Raw genomic sequence first — 19,689 nt, forward strand, 5'->3', positions numbered from 1 at the left:
AAGAACTGAATGTATTACAAAAGCAAAATGGTTTATAAAATAATAATAAAAAGTACATAACATTACACAAAGATGTATAAATGTGTCAATGCAGATTATCAGGGAAATTGACAGCTTAAGTATAAAACATAAACAAAAATGCAATTAGTTTAGGCACAGAGATTTTATTATCACATCTAACCCAATTTTCTCCTCCAAACAGGAGAAAGCAACATAAATTTGCATTGCAGTTCTATATTCTCCTCATTAAATCTATGCATTTCCATAACTTTCCCTCTAGTTCTCAGCGAGAACAGTGCACAACAGAACTGGGAACTATAAAACTCAGGAATGAGTTTAGAGGTAAGCATTTCACTGCAATGAAAACATACTGTCAAGTACAGACCCCGTTGCTAGGCAAATGCAGCTACCCATTAGATGTTGCTTAGTAACGGCTCCACAAACAAGCATGTTTCCATGGCAACAACTATACAACAATAATGGAATCATGTTTTCTGTGTGGTCCATGCCAAGATGATGTAAGCAGGACAAGTGGAGTGGAGTCAGTCTGTGTAGTTAGTGAACAGCTGGTTGGTGAGTTAGTGAGAGAACTGCAGTCTAGTTATTGTGAGTTATTGTGAGCTGTTGCTGTGAGAAGATGGTAGCTCAGGCTGGGGACAGTTCGGGAACCCAGGGGAAGGGGAACGTCTGCAGTTGGAAGCTGCTACCAAGAAATGGCTAGTAGAGACTGTAACAGTCTGAGAACAGTAGACTCTGTGATTTATAAAGTGTAGTCATGAGTTGTGTTGAAAAGTTCAATAAACCCAATTACCAATCCAAACACCATCTATAGTCACTCCATACATGTTACAATATGTAGAAGACATGTCACCTGGCCAAAACCTCCTACTTACCTGAAGACTATTTCATTAGTCCCCACTGCCTGAGATTTCAGGTTTGTAAATCTGCAGGGAAAGCTGTGAATGTAATCCACTGACAAATTTGTTTCTTTCCTATCATAACCCAAATACTGAAGAGGTTGCCACAAAAACTTAATTATCATACCATGTATCTCTACTTTCCTGTATGTAAAACTCAGTAAAAAAAAAGGAGAGAATATACCCATTCTAATATAACAATATTAATAAAATATCCAATGTATGCCCTGTTAACATATATTTTGGAAGGGTTGCTGTTCATTACCAACAGGATAAAACATAAAACATCAATCAGAATGCAGATTGTAAGAGACATAAAAATACCTGCAGATTAATTCAATTTTGCTGTATTAGAGATAACATGTTTTGTAAAATCTCTTTCTTTCACTGCCACCATAAAATGAAAAACATACCACCATTCTTCTGAGAACATTTTTAAAGGGCCTAATACATGAATTAAGTAAAGAATAAGAACTGCAATATGGAAGCAATTAACCGCTTTAATTTACAAATGGAAAACTGCTTCAAGTTGCTGCTAATTTTGCCCAATAAAATACACAGCAGCTATATTTTTAAGTTGCTAATGACAATATACTGAGATCAATCGGTATGCTGATTAAAATTCTTCAATACTTCCAAAATGTCAACAAAGGTCTATCCCCAAGTTCTGTATCTAAATAATTATAGCAATATCCATAATCTAGTAATGTCACTATATTTAATGCAATAGAAAAGTCATCAAATGTTAAATGACGGCAGTTTCTTAGAGGCAATGTCGCATCCAAGACATAAAAATGGAATGCAACGATAACTCTGTGAAGTTCACATTATTATCTCAAATCATAACACTTGTATTATTGAACACATCTTGGACTGTCTGTGAATGGGGTCTGATGGTTGCCCAGAACAAACAACTGATGCAATATATGATACCAAATTCACCCAGTAATTATCACTGTTTTTAAAGTTTCAGCTGATGTGTATTTCAGAACAAAATAACACTATTACACTAATCTAGAGATATGGAAGATTACCTTATGCTACATGCTATTATTTTCTACCAGTTGCATAATTATGGAATTATCTAAAACCATTAGTTTCATTCCAGATACAAAGATCAATTACCAATCAGCAGTAGGTTATGAAAGTATCTTTCTGAAAAGAAACTAATAATTTTAACACTCTGCATAATAGTCTTTAGTTAACTGTCACCGACTCAGTCAGGAGGAGGGAAGAAATACAGAAGCACTACAGTCGTAACAAAGAAGGCGAGGCAGAGCAATGATATTAAGCTGTCAGGCTGCGTCGTCGACACGGCAGCTTCAAATGTGACAAGCCTCTCTACGGTGCGCAAAACCGCACCCACCCTGAATTCCCCGACTATATCATCACAAGTGCACACGTCCTCCTGCAACACATGTGCAGGGGATCATTAGCCAACCTAAAGCTAATTCTGATTTGGCTTGCAGATGGCAACACAGACTACACAAACTTACATCCCAAACTACAAATATATTATTGAAGATAAATTATGCTTGTAGCTTTTATCTTACCTAATAACAAGTGCAAACCTTTAACTAATAATTTAAGTCTTTTATTAAATTTTAAAATAATGAAGAATGTATACATAGTTTGACCAGACTTGTTAACAATTATGCTAATTACAGTTCTGGACTGAAGATATAAATCAACACAATCATCTTGGTTAGCTGCTCATAGTAAAATACAGTATTGTTTCCATTTGTTGAAAATTTGCTTACATATCATAAAATTGTGCGAGGAAGTAGGCAGACTGAAGTTCAACTTCTGACTATAATTTTGAGGTAGGTGCTACATCTGAATTGCTGCCAGATCGAAGCAGAGTGGTTCTACACATTTATAAAATCTTTCGTTATCTAAATGTGTGTGAACTTCTGATCTGTAAATTTGGTTGAGTTTTATGTATTTTAACATTGTTATACATGCAAAAGATTTTAAAATCTTATTGCTATGATACAGCTTCATGGTACTGAGATTGTGTACATGTGGGTTGGATCTTGGGACCATCTGATATGGTCATACATTTACTGATTGCACTGATTTCGTGGTTTAGTGTCATGGAATTTATTTGAAATATGATTTACTTCTGTTATATAAATAAATATTTCTGGGTGGTTATATATGAAACAGAGTGTATCATAAACATTCTGGAATTATGGGTTTGAGGTTATATAATGTTCAGCTTCAAAGTGGTACCATTTCGCATAGTCCTGCATAAGAGAATACTCCTATATTTTCTACTCTTTTCTACTTGATTTACAGTTGGAGACTTTGGTATGTGGATGTTTAATACACTGGGCCATAATTAAGATTAATTGCTGTAGGTTAGGTTCATTAACAGTTTCCTTATAGAGACTCCCACATTTTTCTACTCCTTTCTGCTTGGTTTACAGCAGAACTCTTCATGAAAAACCTAAATTATGAAAGCCATTATCCTCGCCAACCTTCAAACCAAGAACTACTTAAACAGAAGTCAACAGTATTACCGCTACACAAATGTGATTGGTAACAGATCAAAGTTTACAATTTTTTTGCATGGGCATAAGCACTAGGAGGTAAAAATTTCTGTGTTCACAGTCCTCAGAATGTTTGGCTTATCATTCAAAAGTAAGACCATTTCTGTTACCTGGAAACACTTTACTATTTCATAACATCAAGATTTCAAGAAACTGCTCAAACTTTGCATCTGACTACTGATTCAATGTGAATAAATTTAAAAATATAATATACTCCAACATTATATAACACATCATTCAAATAAACTCTGAGCACATAAAAATTAGTCCAGCTCTCAAAATGTACAGGGATGCTTGATCTGAAGTAGAAAATTCCTGAACACTGTTTTCATATCAAGTTCTTATCCATGTCTGTTTCACCATAATTCATGCGGTCATGATCAATAAAGTCATATCAGAGTCAAGAACCTACTGTATTGGTGGGAGGGAACAGAAACAAAAGACAATTTGAGATAAGTAAACCTAAATATTTGTATATTATTATATGACAAAAGAGGCAAGGTATCTGGAATAAACACAATAATTTAATCAGCTGTTTTAAACAACATAGCAAGGCCAACAGGATCCAAAATTCTTGCAAAATTGGCAGTTTCCATGTCATCTGACTGTCTTTGCACTCAGTCAGGCCATTTCATATAATACTAAGATCTATGTCTCTTGCTTTTTACAGTTCCATTTATGCATGAAGTACAAATAAATTTGCAATAAAACCATCTGGTCAAACTATGTAAACATTTAATTACATCCTCCACCACAACAGGAATGAACAATACAGTTAAAAAAACAGCAGCAAAATCTAAAATATAAATCAATTGTCAACAACTGATCCCAAACAAACACCAGTTTTCTTGTAAATGTGGTAGGAAACAGAAGCATAATGGATTGCACATGCAAAATAACAACTGAAATTCAAAATTAATTTAAATAAAACAGAAGGACCACAGATACAGACCACAATTTCCTAGTCACAAACAGCAAAGAATAAGAATAAAGAGCTGTGCAAACAGATAAGTTCCCAATTAAATAAAGCCTGAGCTACTAGCTATTTGAAGATGAAAAATTGTGAATGAACAAAGATGAATTTAAACTTCATACAATCATCCAGATATTCTTCAAATGCAACCAGTTCAGCATTTATTTTATAGATAACATCTAGAAACAACTTTCCAAAAATGGAGAGAAGCATTTACTATGTAGCTGAAATAAATCAGTGCAGAAGGAAAGCCTTCCTTGGACCATGTGAACCATATTTCTTCCCTATAAAATTAACATCTTGGTGTAATGAGACTTAACTATGCAACTGTAGGTAACTTACAAAGTATAAGCACAAACAACAGTTAAATGTTAACAGTGTCACATCCACAACAAATGGTGACACAATTATAACCATAAAACTTTAGAACCAAACTTCTACACTCAATGAAAAACGTTTTAAATTATAATGTGTATAAATCTTGGCAGTGATATGTTTACAGCAGTGTTTCAGACACACTAGTATTCCATAATTTTCAAAAAGGTCAGAATAATGTTCATGCATAATGTTATAAAGCATCACAGACAAATAACTGCAAGACTAGAGACATGAATATTTTCTTCAATACATTTTAAATGGTCTTGAAATTAGACTTCATCTTTAACAATACAACATAAAAAGCATCACCCAACACTTGCTAGTTCCTGCAGAATGCTTTATGTATCTTAACATACAACATACACTGGGTAAGAAAAATTGCAATATACTGGGTGTTTTCAGATGTGAAATGTCTGACTTTTTACTCAGTGGAAGTCATTAATTAAGGCTGCAAACAAAAAATGAGCAAAAAATATGATGAGTTTGTTTACAAACACATCTTTTTCCTATTACTAAATACAAAATGAATGTTTCAGGTATGGACTTTTTCATGTAAAGCTAGAAAAGATCATGTGAATTATCACCACATTTTCCATATGCACTAACAATGACTCTAGAGATGGCATGCACAGTACCAATACCATATTGCATGGGATGGCACAATGGGTAAAGATAAATACTTATGATACCTCACAAAATGTCATATAAGTGACACATATGTAGAGAGCCAATTCACACATATATTTTTATAACACTTCAGTCAGATATCATAAATCCTGTGGACTGTGTTTTTCTCTCACAAAATGACAACCCCTTCCCCACTACCCAACACCAAATTAAACCTGCTAATGAAAGTATTTTTACTAGTGATGTATTGGGTAAGTGGGCTGAGTAGACAGCTTCTTTTGAAGTTTCAGTAAGTTACCTCAATTGAGTAAGGGTCAGTTTACTACAGTACTTCTTTTGAAACAACAGTTCTAACCTCAGTGTGGAACTGCAGTAATGCAACAAGGCTCCATATACTAGGATGTCAAAGAAAGTAACAGTGCAATGTGAGAGACATAGTGAATGGGGTAGTGTGCATTAATATCCAGTGTCTAAAATAGAACTGTTGAAAGCTGAATTCTGCATGTGACTGCACACAATTAAGCACCAAGAACACTCCACAACCGGTGAGATCCTGCTGTACAGACTATACTTTTAACATTCAGTTCTACACAAAGCACAATACAAAACTAAACAATTAACATCTTTAACTATGCTACTTGTCTAAGAAATCAATTTATGTTAGGTCTGAACTTCATTGATGATAATAAATTAATAATAAAAAAATAATAAAGTTTTTTTTTACCAAATTTTACTTAACATTAAGATTCTGTACTACTGCCAAAGCCATTACTCTTACTACTGCATGTGCTCCAGGTAATCAACACATTTCTTTCTTTCTTTCAATATTCACTGTATATACTTTGAAAAAAAAAACATGTACAATGTTTGTGCATACTTTAAAACCTAAGACATTAAACACAATGGGAATTAATTATTCAAACAAGTTAATTTCACAATGAGAAGAGTGGTGTGACTATTATTACTGTTTATATGGTGCACAGGCATCTACAGAATGTCTGGATGAAAGGTATTCGAAATGAAAAATGTATATCTCTGAAACTAACTGTCATGCACATATCCAGTTTATGTCTTCGGAAAGGAAAACTCTGAAAGTTTCTTTTCAAGCTCAGCTTATGTGCATGCACCAGCTGGTGACCTTTGGTGAGCTCAGTAACAATGTCAAATCCACAGGAACAGGTTCAATGCACGTTGTGGCTAGCAGAGTTGCAAGCTCTTACGGCTGTCCAGTGTCATTTTAGAAAACAATATGGATGTCAACCTCCTATACAGTAAAGCATTGGGTTCTGTGACAATGAACTGAGGACTACAGGTAGTCTTTTACATGTAAAATCTCCTGGAAAGACACAGACCTCTGAAGAAAATTTCAATCACATTAGAGAGACATTCCAGTGAAGTCCATGCAAATCAATTTGTGCTGCTAGCTTGCAGTTACAAATTCCATGTTCAACAGTGCACAATGTGCTACACAATAGGCTTTGCCTAAGAGCGTATGAGATTCAAATGATTGATGTACTAAAACCAAGTGACCAAGTAGCACACATGAACTTCGCTATGGACATGCTAGAAAGAATTGATGGGTCACCCGATTTCCTCTGCCAAGTGTGCTTCTCATATGAGGCAACATTCCATGTCAGTGAGCTGTAAACAGGTAAAACTGCAAGATTTGGGGCAGTCAAATTCCAGATGTCACATGTGAGTTGGAGAGAGGCAGCCCCAAAGTGAACATGTGGGCTGGCTTAATGCACGACAAGTTGAATAGACCGTTTTTCTTTTTGGAAAAGACTGTGACTGGATGTTTGTACTTGGACATGCTGGAGCTGTATTTGCTGCCCCAATTACCACCTTATACTATCCTCCAAGATTGGGCGCCACCACATTCCTGCCACTAGGAATCATCTGGACTGGACTCTCCCTTCTCACATCACGCGCACGCGCAGTGACAAGAAGAACAGAGCCTCGTGTTAGCTGACGGTCTAATGTAGTGTTGTCACGATGTTTTCGAAACAGGAACAATGGAGTTGGATGAAGATTGAATGTGCTAGAGGCCGTACAGCACGACAGTGTCATCAAGGTCTTCAAGAGGCTTGCAGGGAATCTGCATTGCCTTACAGAACAGTGGCAAGGCAGGTAAAAGCCTTCAACAAGGGACGCCAAAATGTGGCAAACATGCATCAGCCAGGTCATCCTAGTGTCCGTGAAGAAGAAGTGTATTCTCTTTCCACGTTACTGGAGAGTGATCGATGCCATACGTTTCATGAGCTGGCCCAAGAGACAGGATTAGCGCACACGACTTTGCTTCACATTCTGAAGGAACGCCTGGGCATGAGAAAAATTGCAACACGACGGGTTCCGCATGATATGATGGAAATGCAGAAATGGCTATGATGCGACGCTGCTCTTAACCACTTGGAGCGCTATGAGAGCAAAGGAGAGGCTTTCTTACGCTGGATGAGACATGGGCCAAATCGTACACGCCACAAATGAAACGCCAATCGAACGAATGGCGTCATTACTGGTCACCACAAGAATCAAAAGTTTGTCAGAACCCCAGCAATGTGAAAGTTATGGTGATTTTCGTTATCTTAACGCATACCTTTCCCTGACAGTAGACTGTCAATGCGCAGTATTAGTGTTCATTTTTGGAACACAACCTGTGACAAGTTTCGAGAAAGAAGCGGTGACACTTTCTGCAGAACCCACCCATCATTTTGCAGGACAATGCTTGGCCGCATGCAGTGCAAACTGTGGCTGATTTGTTCGATTGATGGGGCTGGGAAGTGCTGTACCATCCACCATACTCCCCGGACTTAAGCCCTTGTGACTTCAACTTGATTCCTAACATGAAGGAACCACTGCGTGGCATTCGCTTCAGAACTGTTCCAGAGATTCTTCAGGCAGTAGACGCTCCATTTGAACTATCAACACAACAGGCACTGCTAAAGGTATCCTACGACTTCCACGTTGCTGGCAACGAGTTGTACACAATGCTGGTGACTACACTGAAGGACAGTAAAACTTTGAAACACGCATCTATCTTGTATAAGCTGTAAATAAATAGTTGCCACTATTAAAGTTCCAACCCTCGTATTTTGGATACATTTCATCTGGACGCCTTGTAAGATAGCATGGAAGGTGACTAACACAGAGTTCCATGTACTCATCCCAAACCATCCAAAAATATAGCCACATTGCTGGAAATTCTTGAATTTAAAGCAATTTACCCATAGAACTTCAACCTGCTGAAAGCTATTCAATCCATGGAATCAATGGAATCATCCCTCTTTCTACTACCTACTAATTCCTGTCTGTCAAGAACTGTATTTGAGTGGCCCCAATACACTGACTTGGGGGGAAGCCAAATGGTGATGCCCTCCAAGAATTACTTCATTTCTATCTATGTGCTTGAACAACTGAATGCATGACTGAATATTCTGAAACTGACCATAAATGCAAATTTAAAGAGAATGAAATTTTGTCCTCATATGACTGTCATCATATGTCATGGAAGTCAAGCTAAAGAATTATAAGTACTAGACCCCCACTGAACAAAGCGGTCTGTGGACAATTTACTTAAAAAGCAAAGAAAGCATATAAACTTTATATTCACACATAAAAATACATACCTAATGAACAACTACCTAACTAACTTTATGGAACTGAGACCTTCTTGAGAAGCCCCAATTGTCCAGCTACTCAAGAATTCCCAGTATTTTATGGAACCCGAAGGCTCATTATCATCTTCACAAGAGCCTTCCACTAGTCCCTGTCCTGATCCAAACTGATCCAAATGAACTACAGTTGTAACAAAGCAAAACATAAACAATATAACAAAATAATTAAGAAAAACACAGTTTGCAACAATCATGTAACACTTACCATGCAGATATCTGAATGCATTTCAGTTTTATACTTTTATGGTAGTTGCTACTATAATTATAGTAGCTGATATATACTGATTATAATCAGTATAATTACCTCTGTACAAAGACATCACCAGATTTGTTTTAAATAAGTTCTTTATAAACCCTGATGTCGACAATAAAAGTATAAACACCACTGTATAATAAATTTGTAATAAATCATAAGCTGTATTTGATATTTTGGATAACATAAATGAAAAAACTTTATTTCTGCAGAGTTAATTTATGACCACCTATTTGACAATCAGTGTTCTTTCAGCAGATATGATTACACTTTGTAAGTTCCTGCCATGTTGTTTCACCAAGATAATCATAAATAAAGCATTTCACATCAATAAATTAACTTATAAGAATGTGTATCTAACATATTAGCAAAATNAATTATCTCTGTACAAAGACATCACCAGATTTGTTTTAAATAAGTTCTTTATAAACCCTGATGTCGACAATAAAAGTATAAACACCACTGTATAATAAATTTGTAATAAATCATAAGCTGTATTTGATATTTTGGATAACATAAATGAAAAAACTTTATTTCTGCAGAGTTAATTTATGACCACCTATTTGACAATCAGTGTTCTTTCAGCAGATATGATTACACTTTGTAAGTTCCTGCCATGTTGTTTCACCAAGATAATCATAAATAAAGCATTTCACATCAATAAATTAACTTATAAGAATGTGTATCTAACATATTAGCAAAATTATGGTAACAAAAACAAATAAGTTAAAAGTACATGCATGAAACATGGTTTGAAATTTATGTACTAAATTAAGACACTTGATTACGATACCATTATGTTTAAAATTAACTGCTAGGGCTTCAGAAAGTTCCTGCAACAAAGCAGTAAAAGGGGCTAAGCAACAAGAAGCATGCTCAAAAAAAATAATGATTATTTGAACATACCTCTTCAACTCCAATCTTCCTACAAGCTTCTAGAAAATTGTCCACATTTCTTCGACACCTTGCCATTGTTAGTTTGGGCTGAGATAAAAAGAAAACAGAACATTTGAAATACCATAGAAACTGTTATAATCAAATTCTGGTGCCCAGAAAGCCCATGAAAACAGAAATTTGTGCACAGAAATACATAAAATGGAATAGTAAATGCTAACTCACTCTCATATCTTGGAAAAAAGCATGTAAAGTGCTTCTAAACATGGTCAAAGCTTGAGCTTGAAACATAATTTGTACATGAAAGTCCATTTACATATTCCCAATTTGTGCTCAACCTGTATCTGCATTATCTGTGCACTCTTCAGACAACACAACTTACACTTTTCAGAAATCTGTCAGGGGCACAAGTATGAAAGTGTTTCCCTCTCATGGTATTGCAACTACATGGAGAAAGCAAAGAAAGAAACATAAACACAAAACAGTTCATGAAGCATTTGGGTGAGGGGGGTGGGGTGGGGCAAGCAGGAATATGCTACTTAATTTAAAGAACCTGTAGATGATGAGTCTAAAGTTCATGAATATTTTAGACTGTCTCAATAAGTATCTTACTGTTCATATTCAAGTACTGCAATTCACAAACTTAGCAAGAGCAATCTCACAGCAGTCAAGTACATGGAATCTGCAGAGCATACACGTGTAAAAAAGAAAACAGTATTTAACTTATGTTATTTACATTTTTTATATACATATATGTGGGCTCACATAATTTAGAACAGTCTGTGTCCATGCACTGAAATATCAATCTCAGAAATTCTCTAAACCAAAAAAAAAAAAAGAGAGTGAAATCACCCACAAAGCTTGGATCCAATTATGTGTAAATTTTGAAGTTTAAACTCTATTTGTTAATATTAAATTACTGAACACTGTAAGGATGGCCCAAACATGGAATGACACATATCAGAAAAATATAAATAGATCTTTACTTTCTTCCTGTAGCTACACATTTTGTTAGAGCTGTCAAAATTTATTAAACTGTGAAGAATACTGAACTGGAGGAGTGCTTTGAAATATCGCCTTTGCTTCTGTAGTGTTTGCTTAGGTATACGATGACAAACACCATAATTTACACTGCAAGTCTGCATTCATATTTTCAGTACAACATACATACACTACTGTGATAAACACGTAAAGCAAACATAAATTTAATGATAGTAAAAGAGCCATGGTTAGCTGAAGGATGCTCAAAATTATTAGATCAAAGAAAGCAGGCCAAATTGCAATGGTTACAGGATCTAAGCGAGTTAAATGGGGATAATCTGAACAATAAAAGATGTGAAACCAGTAGGCATTTCAGGAACAAAAAGAGGGAATATCTGAAAAACAAAATGATGAGCTTGCAATGAACAGTAAGAACAAGAACATTTAGACCTGTATAGAGGAATAAATGATTTTTCAACATTGCTTTAGAATATGCCACTAGGAAGGTCCAGGGAAACCAGTTGGGACTGAAATTACACGGGACACATCAGTTGGTGGTCTATGCCGATGATGTGAATCTACTGGGTGATAATGTAGATACCATAAAGAAAAACACACAAACTTTGACACAAGTAAAGAGGTTGGTCTAGAAGTAAACACAGAGAAAACTAAGTATATGTTGCTGTCTCATTACCAAAATGCAGGGCAATATCATGACATAAGATAGGAAACAGATGTTTTGAAAATGTGGCACAGTTCAGATATTTGGGAACAACAATAACAGATCAAAACCTGATTCAGGAGGAAATTAAGAGGCGAATGAACTTGGGTAATGCTTGCTACCATTCAGTTCAGAACCTTTTGTCTTCTCATCTGCTGTCCCAAAACAAAAATTAAGAGTATACAAAACTAATTTTGTCTGTGGTTCTACATGGGTGTGAAACTTGGTCTCTGACATTAAGAGAGGAACATAGACTGAGGGTGTTTGATAACAGGGTGTTGAGGAGAATATTTGGACTGAGTGACAGGAGGTTGGAGAAAACTGCATAATGAGGAGCTTCATAACATGTACTCTTCTCCAAGTATAATTAGAAGCATCAAGTCAAGGAGGATGAGGTGGAAAGGTCATGTAGCACGAATGGGGGAGACGAATAATGCGTATAGGATATTGGTGGGAAAGCCAGAAGGAAAGAGACCACTGGAAAGACCAAGGCATAGGTGGGTGGACAATATTAAAATTGATTTTAGAGAGATAGGATGGGATGGTATGGATTGGACTGATCTGGTTCAGGATAGGGACCAGTGGAGGGCTCCTGTGAATACGGTAATGAACCTTCAGGTTCCAAAAAATGCCGGGAAATTCTTGAGTAGCTGCAGAATTGGTGGCTCCTCCAGAAGGGCTCAGCTCCATGAGTAAGTAAGTACACAATAAAGTCCAAAAATTGTAATTATGTACATTTCATTACAAAGAGCTTTTCATTTTACATCTCTTTCATGCAAAGTGTTTAATATATCTGTTCTTTTCACTGCACCACTGTTCTGATTTACATGGTTACACTGTCTGCTCCTATTATCAGCATATCAATGTCTCATCCACCTCCAATTCTCTCCTGAATTATTAGGAATCATGTTTATTTTAAAATAACTGCATTAGAGTATATTTACTTATACAATAAATTCTGTTACCTTCACAAATCCATGTCATCTTGAGTGATGTGATTAGGATATTAATCAGCTTGAAGTCAATGCTACACTGGGGTTGAAGGATAACTTACATGTCTATAAGTATGTAGGTTTTCACAGTGCTGAAGATTCATACTATGGACTTTTGGATTATAACACTGTGTAGCCTAGTAGATAAGGAGAGAGATCCAAATTTTTCTAAGGAACATTATTTAGTACCTACCTATCGGGTTAAATGGTGTCATAATCCAAAACACTTAAGTATAAATGTATATATGTTTACTTAACTGGACTCACTAGACTAAATTTCAGTCACATTATTCAAGCATTTTTTATGATTATTCTGCAAATATATTTTGGCAAAGAAATGACTTCTGCAGCATCCATGAACACAATGTAGGAGTGCCCAGCAGCAACCTGGTCAGATCTGTTTAGCCTAAGCCAAAGGAATCCAATCAAATGGGCCAACTTACCACTGCTGGAGAAGGAACATGAATGCTGGCAACAGATCGTGGTCGTACGTGGTTTGCCAAGTGGCATAAGACCACCCCATCTGTGAGTGCAGGGGCTATGTCATCTGGCAATGACATTTTCAGTCGTGTCTCAATATGCTGGAGAGAAATCATATTTAGAGGTGAAATTAAAATCTTAACTTTCAAGATATATAAACACTGAAAAACCACATGTTATTAGTGTTTATAGGTGTGTGCATATCCTACACAGTACATACATACAGTTCAACCAACCACGGATGTGAAAGTGATTGCAATTTATTCAGAAACTTCACATGTTCTGTTCAGTAGCAGTTTTGGTATCTACTGTCTCAAATATAGTGACACGGGCAGGTAGACAGAAACCTACTTGTGCATGCCAAGACATGCGACATGCCACCCCTTCTCTCACTCCCCCCTCCCACACACACATACAGAAATTCTTCAACTGTCAATATATTAGCATGCAAGATTGGAAAAAGAAAACTTTAAATGTGGTGAAATGAATGGCCTTGGTAAGCAAGGTAATACATTAAGGACTAATGAATGAAATTCATTATAGGAGAAACAATTTTGCTGATAATAAATGATGAAACTTACACTTCTTAACTGTTCTATGAGTTCTGCCTCCTCACGAGCTTTGTCGAACTCTCTTCTCATGGTGAAGCTGAGCTTTTCAGGTGGAATATCTCTATTCCATGTCATTGCCCGGCTTGCTCCTATTTTTGGTGACCTCGTACCTGGCTGGCCCAAGGTTGATGGTCGATGTTGACTGCCACTGGCAGGCACAGGAACTGGAGAATGTACATAACCCACAGAAGCAGTGACTAGTTTAGGGCTGGGAATACCAGTAGAACCAGGAAGATGGGCTAAGCTAGTAGGCGTTTTGATTGGAGAGCTTGGTTTAATATAACAACCTCCATCATGAAGTCCACTTGTAATTGCACCATTCTTTTCTCCATAATCCATTCTGCTTCCATTAACTAAAGGAGAAATCTGACATGGAGGTGAAGCTTGGAAAGTAACAGCTGAGCAATTTCTTGATGGAATCACTTTTTGAACTGGCCTTTTATGAACACCATCTTCAAATATTTGTTTTGAATTAGCCTGTATCTCTATCCTGTTCTGATGCAGGGGATATTCAGTGTTGTTCTGGAGAGCATCCTAGTTACAAAAAGATTACATGTCAGAAACTGGATCTGCTATTTAATATACCTATCATTCCCTAATATTCCATTAAACAGAAATTATATGACTCATGACTTACATGGTTTGTGTGGTTTATTAAAGCTTGTGGTTGGTGTGGGTATGAACTTCCTGGACTTCCATCTTGCTTTGACAGTTCGTTGTTAACTGGTGTGGTTTGCTGAGAGCCATCTCCGGACATCCGAGGTCTATACACGCTATCATGAGCTCGTTGTTGTCTTAAAGCTTCTTTGTACTCTCTGTGGGACAAGTAGTACACTGGTGATAAAACTACTATGCACACTAAAGCATATTCCAGTCATCAGCAATCACAAAACATAATTTACTACTGAAACCTACAGCTACATAATTTATGAAGTAGAATAAGATTACAATAATAATAATAATAATAATACTCTAGAAAAAAACACCATGATTACGAATCTTCTCAATTATCTATAAATAATAGAGAATGAACATAATGAACCCATTAAATTCTGGTCTAAGATATGAAGTGTTTTACTACAACACTTTGGGTAAAAACTGAAAGAGCACTTACAGTAATTTTGCTTTAATATTATTTATTTTAATTTCGCGCCACAGATCAAGCGGTTAGTCGCTGGCTTCCCACCGTGGCGGCCTGGGTTTGATCCCAGGTCTGGTCAAGTGGGATTTGTGGTGGACAAAGTGGCGCTGGGGCAGGTTTTCTCCGAGTACTTCGGTTTCCCCTGCCAATCTTCATTCCACCAATTGCTCCACAATCACGCTCACCTATCATCTGGGGCTGGTACAATAGGCCAGAAGTGGCCACAGTACAAGGGACTTAGTCCCACCCCACTAGCAATAATAATAAATAAAAAAATACGTATTTTGAAGTATTCAGTGTCACATTTCAATAAAGAAATTAGGTACAAGGAAATGTTTTCCCTGCATGCCCAATATGAAAAGCCATCATACTATACCTTGAAAATTTATATTATCTCTGATTATATGGGTCACAAGTAGTTAAAGCCATTTACGGTACCCAGCAGAAGCTTTCAGTGTACCAAACTTACATGGGGTGAACTGAACTGAGAGACGTGGCAATATAGCAAAATACAGGCCACAAACATTTTTGCCTAGCATATAGAAGGGCCATAATGGTGTCATGCTGACATTTTAAGCTGGTAAGGAAGGGATTAACATTCTGTACCCCACATACCAACCAGACTGACTTGGAGCATTTGTGTTAAAGCAACCACAGCCAAGGAGATTAGCTTGTTGACAACCTATTTGTATAGCATTTCTATCAACATACAGCATCATAAGATACATCAGTGTTTTTCAGAGGAATGAACAGGTTTTTACCTATTTATTTCAATTGCTGTTCAAAGGTTATTTGAGGAAAGTACTGTGAGTTTCTCTGCACAATTGCATTTATCCCAAAGCAGCCTTCACATCTATCAAGTAGTTCTATGGTAAGGAATGACACTCGAATGGTTAAAGTCAGAACAATTCCCAGAATTATGCAGTTACCAACACAAAACATTAAGCTCAACAGTCAAACATACAGTGATTTATTACTTTGAGCAAATTACACAGTGGATAAACTCATGAGTACACCAGAACCTTAACCTGAAGGTTATAAAAGTCATGAAAAGATTTTACTTACAGTACTGGTTTCACATGTACTTTTCTGGATAACTATTAATCAGGGAATACATATAACTACACAAATTATGGAAACACGAACATATAACAGCTGAATAATAAAAATGGAAATTATGACATAAAGGGTATGCAGTGAGGCACCTGCAACGAAACATGGAGAAAAATTATTTATGACAACACAAAAGTGTCTTCTGAAGATAACATAATCTGTTGTTAAAAATGATATAACAATTTATTTTCTTAACACCCAATTCACTGCTCCAGTCCATACATTACTCAATGTAGTTTTTAATTTGTTTTATCTCAATAATATCTGCAACTCTCATTCCATTTTTATCACAACTGTTCTGAACAACTTCCATATCAATAACATCGACAACATATATCACAAGACTACATTTCTAACTTCTCTTTAACATTCTGCTATGATCAAAATGTACAAAGGATGAGTTACGTGACGTACGAACCTATATGTTTGTATGTGTTCCAGAGGCCTCTTATCCTCTTGGTTTGGAACCAAAGCATTCCCATTCATAGCAAGTTCCGCTGTTGGTGACAACCCAGGTCCATTTGCGATAACTCTGTTAACATTGTTGGAAGGAAACCTTGGGCTGTAAATGGAAACATCAGTACTGACACACACCAATACAAAGCACAGCAATTAATTGCAGCCATGCTGATTCCACTTTATACGGCATGCACAGTACTACCGCTACTGAGAGTATAAAGAATTTTCTGGTAATAGAAACCTAATGCTACTAATATTCTGCAAGGTCACTATCCCACTCATGCTCATAACATACTGCACAACACAACGATTTACTAATGAGTATCGAAGAGGAAATCACACCATTGCACCATCCAATATGAATTATAGTGAGTCAGTTTATTTCATGATGAATATCATCAATTCATAAACTTTATTCTCACCCTCATAAAAGTTTGGTTAAAAGTAATGCTAAAAAGTAAAGGAATAAATTAAAAAATTAAAGATGGCAAAATTATAAACTGTTAAATGCAAATTCGTGCTCCATGACATAAGTTCAAAGGCTTTTCATTTGTCTGCACTGTTTCAGGCTGTTGCTCTATGGTATATGCTCTGTTAAATGTTATTTTAACTTAAAAGTATAGATATAGCAATAGACTGTGTACAGAAGTGTTAAATTATGACTGACAGATTGCTTCTGACATAGGTAACTTAATGCCCGTTTCGACTTCAGAAGTTACATTGTGTGAAATGAGACTGGGACATCATAACCTTTAAGAGATGGGCCATTTAAATCCTGGTAATGGCAGCAGGCCGGAGTTAATTTAAATGCCCGCCATTTTAGAGTATTAAAAATTGTAAGCATGTCACTGAAAATGCTGTAATTTCTACAATTTTTGTGATAAATGAACGAAATAAACGCTGCTTTTATCTAGAAAGAATATAGAATCAGATATTATAATTTACCGGTTTTTAAATCTGTAAAAATTGTTACACTGATTCCAAAAGAATTTTTTCCCCAATTTTGAGCGTCTGTCCACAAATATGCATACAGTTTCTGCACAAAACGTTTCTGAAGTATAAATGCATGCTGCTGACATCCTGTCTTACTGTGTCTTATCTGGCAAAAGGAGTGGAAGTTTATGTTTGTATTGCACATTCTCCAGTCCCATCGGAACCTTTCTGTATGCACGAGTGTGGGCGAAGTCTTATCGTATTTTGTCTTTCAGAAACCCTGACTGTGTATATCTCGGACTAACCACACAGAGGTATTGTTCTTGGAATAGCACCGCACTGTCAGAATGTTCAAGCCTAGCGCGTTGTGTTGTGTATAAAACATTGCAATTTCAACTATCCACCATGGCCTCATTTCGCTTGGAAGAAGCTGAAATTGAGAAGCAGCTGATAAATGACACCGATTCAGACTGTGGTACAGACGACTCTGAGTGGGGCGAGGAAGCAAGGGGCTCAGAAACCGAAGTCAACGAAGACCCATCATCTTCGTCGGCAACCTGGGGACCACCAGACCAGCATGGCAGGAGGGTTGTGAATAATTATTCCGGTGGAGCTGTGGGGTTAAATATCAATGAAGCTCCACATGTAAATAAAGATTTCACCCCTTTCTGCGTTTTCATGCTCTACTTTGCAGGGATTATCCGTCTGCTGGTGGAAGAGACGAACAGGTACTACCAGCAGTACCTACACAGACTTCAAGATGGACCTTCTCTGCGGCCTGACGTGACTGACTCCGAGATGTTTCTGTTTCTAGGAATAATCATTCAAATGGAACATGACAGTAGAGACAGACTAAAGAACTACTGGTCGACTGTAGAACAATTTGCCACGCCTTTCTACTCTAACACAATGAAACGCGACTGTTTTCTACACATTCTTCGTTTTCTTCATTTTGCAGACAACAATACAGAAACTGACAGGAATGCCGACAGTTATGACTGACTATGGAAAATTTGGACCATCTTCAACACTCTCAATGACGCATATGAAAAATATTATAACCCTTCTGAACATTTGGCCATAGACGAGATAATTGTTAAAATCAAAGGGAGGGTGATTTTTATGCAGTACATTCCTAAGAAACACGAACGTGTCGGAATCAAAATCTTCAAAATTTGTGACACCGCTGGGTATACTTATGACAAGAAGGTTTACCTAGGAAAAGACAGGACATGTGCCGACCAAGATGTGACAGCGACACACGCTACAGTTAGGGACGTATGCAGACGTACTGAGGGCATAGGTCACAAACTGTGATGGACAATTTCTTTTTGTCACCAGACTTGTTTGACAAACTGATGACAAAGGACATAACGTGCGGTAGGAGAGTCAGACCTAATTGGAAGGGCTTGCCTGATGATTTTCGACAAAGACAATTTTGACTGAAGAAAGGTGACATCTGTGTTAGGGTGAGATGGAACTTGATAGCACTAGTTTGGAAGGACAAACGTGACGTTTACATACTGACAAACATGCACTGTCCTCCAGCAGAAGGCAGGTTCTGTGATGAGCATGGAAATGCCATCAAGCCAGCAATTGTTGTTGATTACAACACGCACATGGGTTATGTCGACAAAGCGGACAGAATGGCAAACAGTTATAGCATCAGTCATTGGACCTGGAAATGGACAAATAAACTATTTTTCCATCTCCTGGATCTGACGATTCTGAACAGTTTCATCCTGTTGTCATCCTGTGGCGCAAAAATTGTCACACAGAGAATTTCGTCTCATCCTTGTGCTCAACATGCTGGAACATGCTGCAAGGGGTCAACTTTGCCCTCAACGGTTCATGGGTCGACCTCCTGCTGTGTCATCGGTGATATCTCGATTAGAGGAGGCCAGACGACATCACTGGCTGACTTCCTCTAATAAGAGACTGAGGTGCTGTGTGTGCTCTTCGCGTGGGAAACAGAGGTACATCCGGA

General features: G+C 37.0%; 1 protein-coding gene across 5 annotated transcripts in view; it reads right to left on the minus strand.

Moving 5' to 3' along the window:
* Positions 1–19,689, minus strand: part of LOC111866039 (leucine-rich repeat and calponin homology domain-containing protein) — a 96,101-nt gene that overhangs the window by 17,031 nt on the left and 59,381 nt on the right. For 2 of the 5 annotated variants that reach the window (XR_002843083.2, XM_023854552.2), the window contains exons 8-12: positions 16,729–16,872; positions 14,694–14,871; positions 14,027–14,590; positions 13,409–13,546; positions 10,284–10,361 (exon numbers count right to left, since the gene is read on the minus strand). Coding sequence is in view for 4 of the 5 variants with exons in the window: in XM_023854552.2 (XP_023710320.1) it covers positions 10,284–10,361; positions 13,409–13,546; positions 14,027–14,590; positions 14,694–14,871; positions 16,729–16,872 (1,102 nt within the window). In the remaining variant the exon portion in view is untranslated. Of the gene's footprint in view, positions 1–659; positions 2,326–10,283; positions 10,362–13,408; positions 13,547–14,026; positions 14,591–14,693; positions 14,872–16,728; positions 16,873–19,689 lie in introns of those variants that run through there. The other 3 variants (XM_033752143.1, XM_033752142.1, XM_033752144.1) reach the window with 3 other exon arrangements.

Source organism: Cryptotermes secundus, unplaced genomic scaffold (assembly GCF_002891405.2).
Source record: "Cryptotermes secundus unplaced genomic scaffold, Csec_1.0 scaffold1054, whole genome shotgun sequence".
Taxonomy (NCBI): Eukaryota; Metazoa; Arthropoda; class Insecta; order Blattodea; family Kalotermitidae; genus Cryptotermes; species Cryptotermes secundus.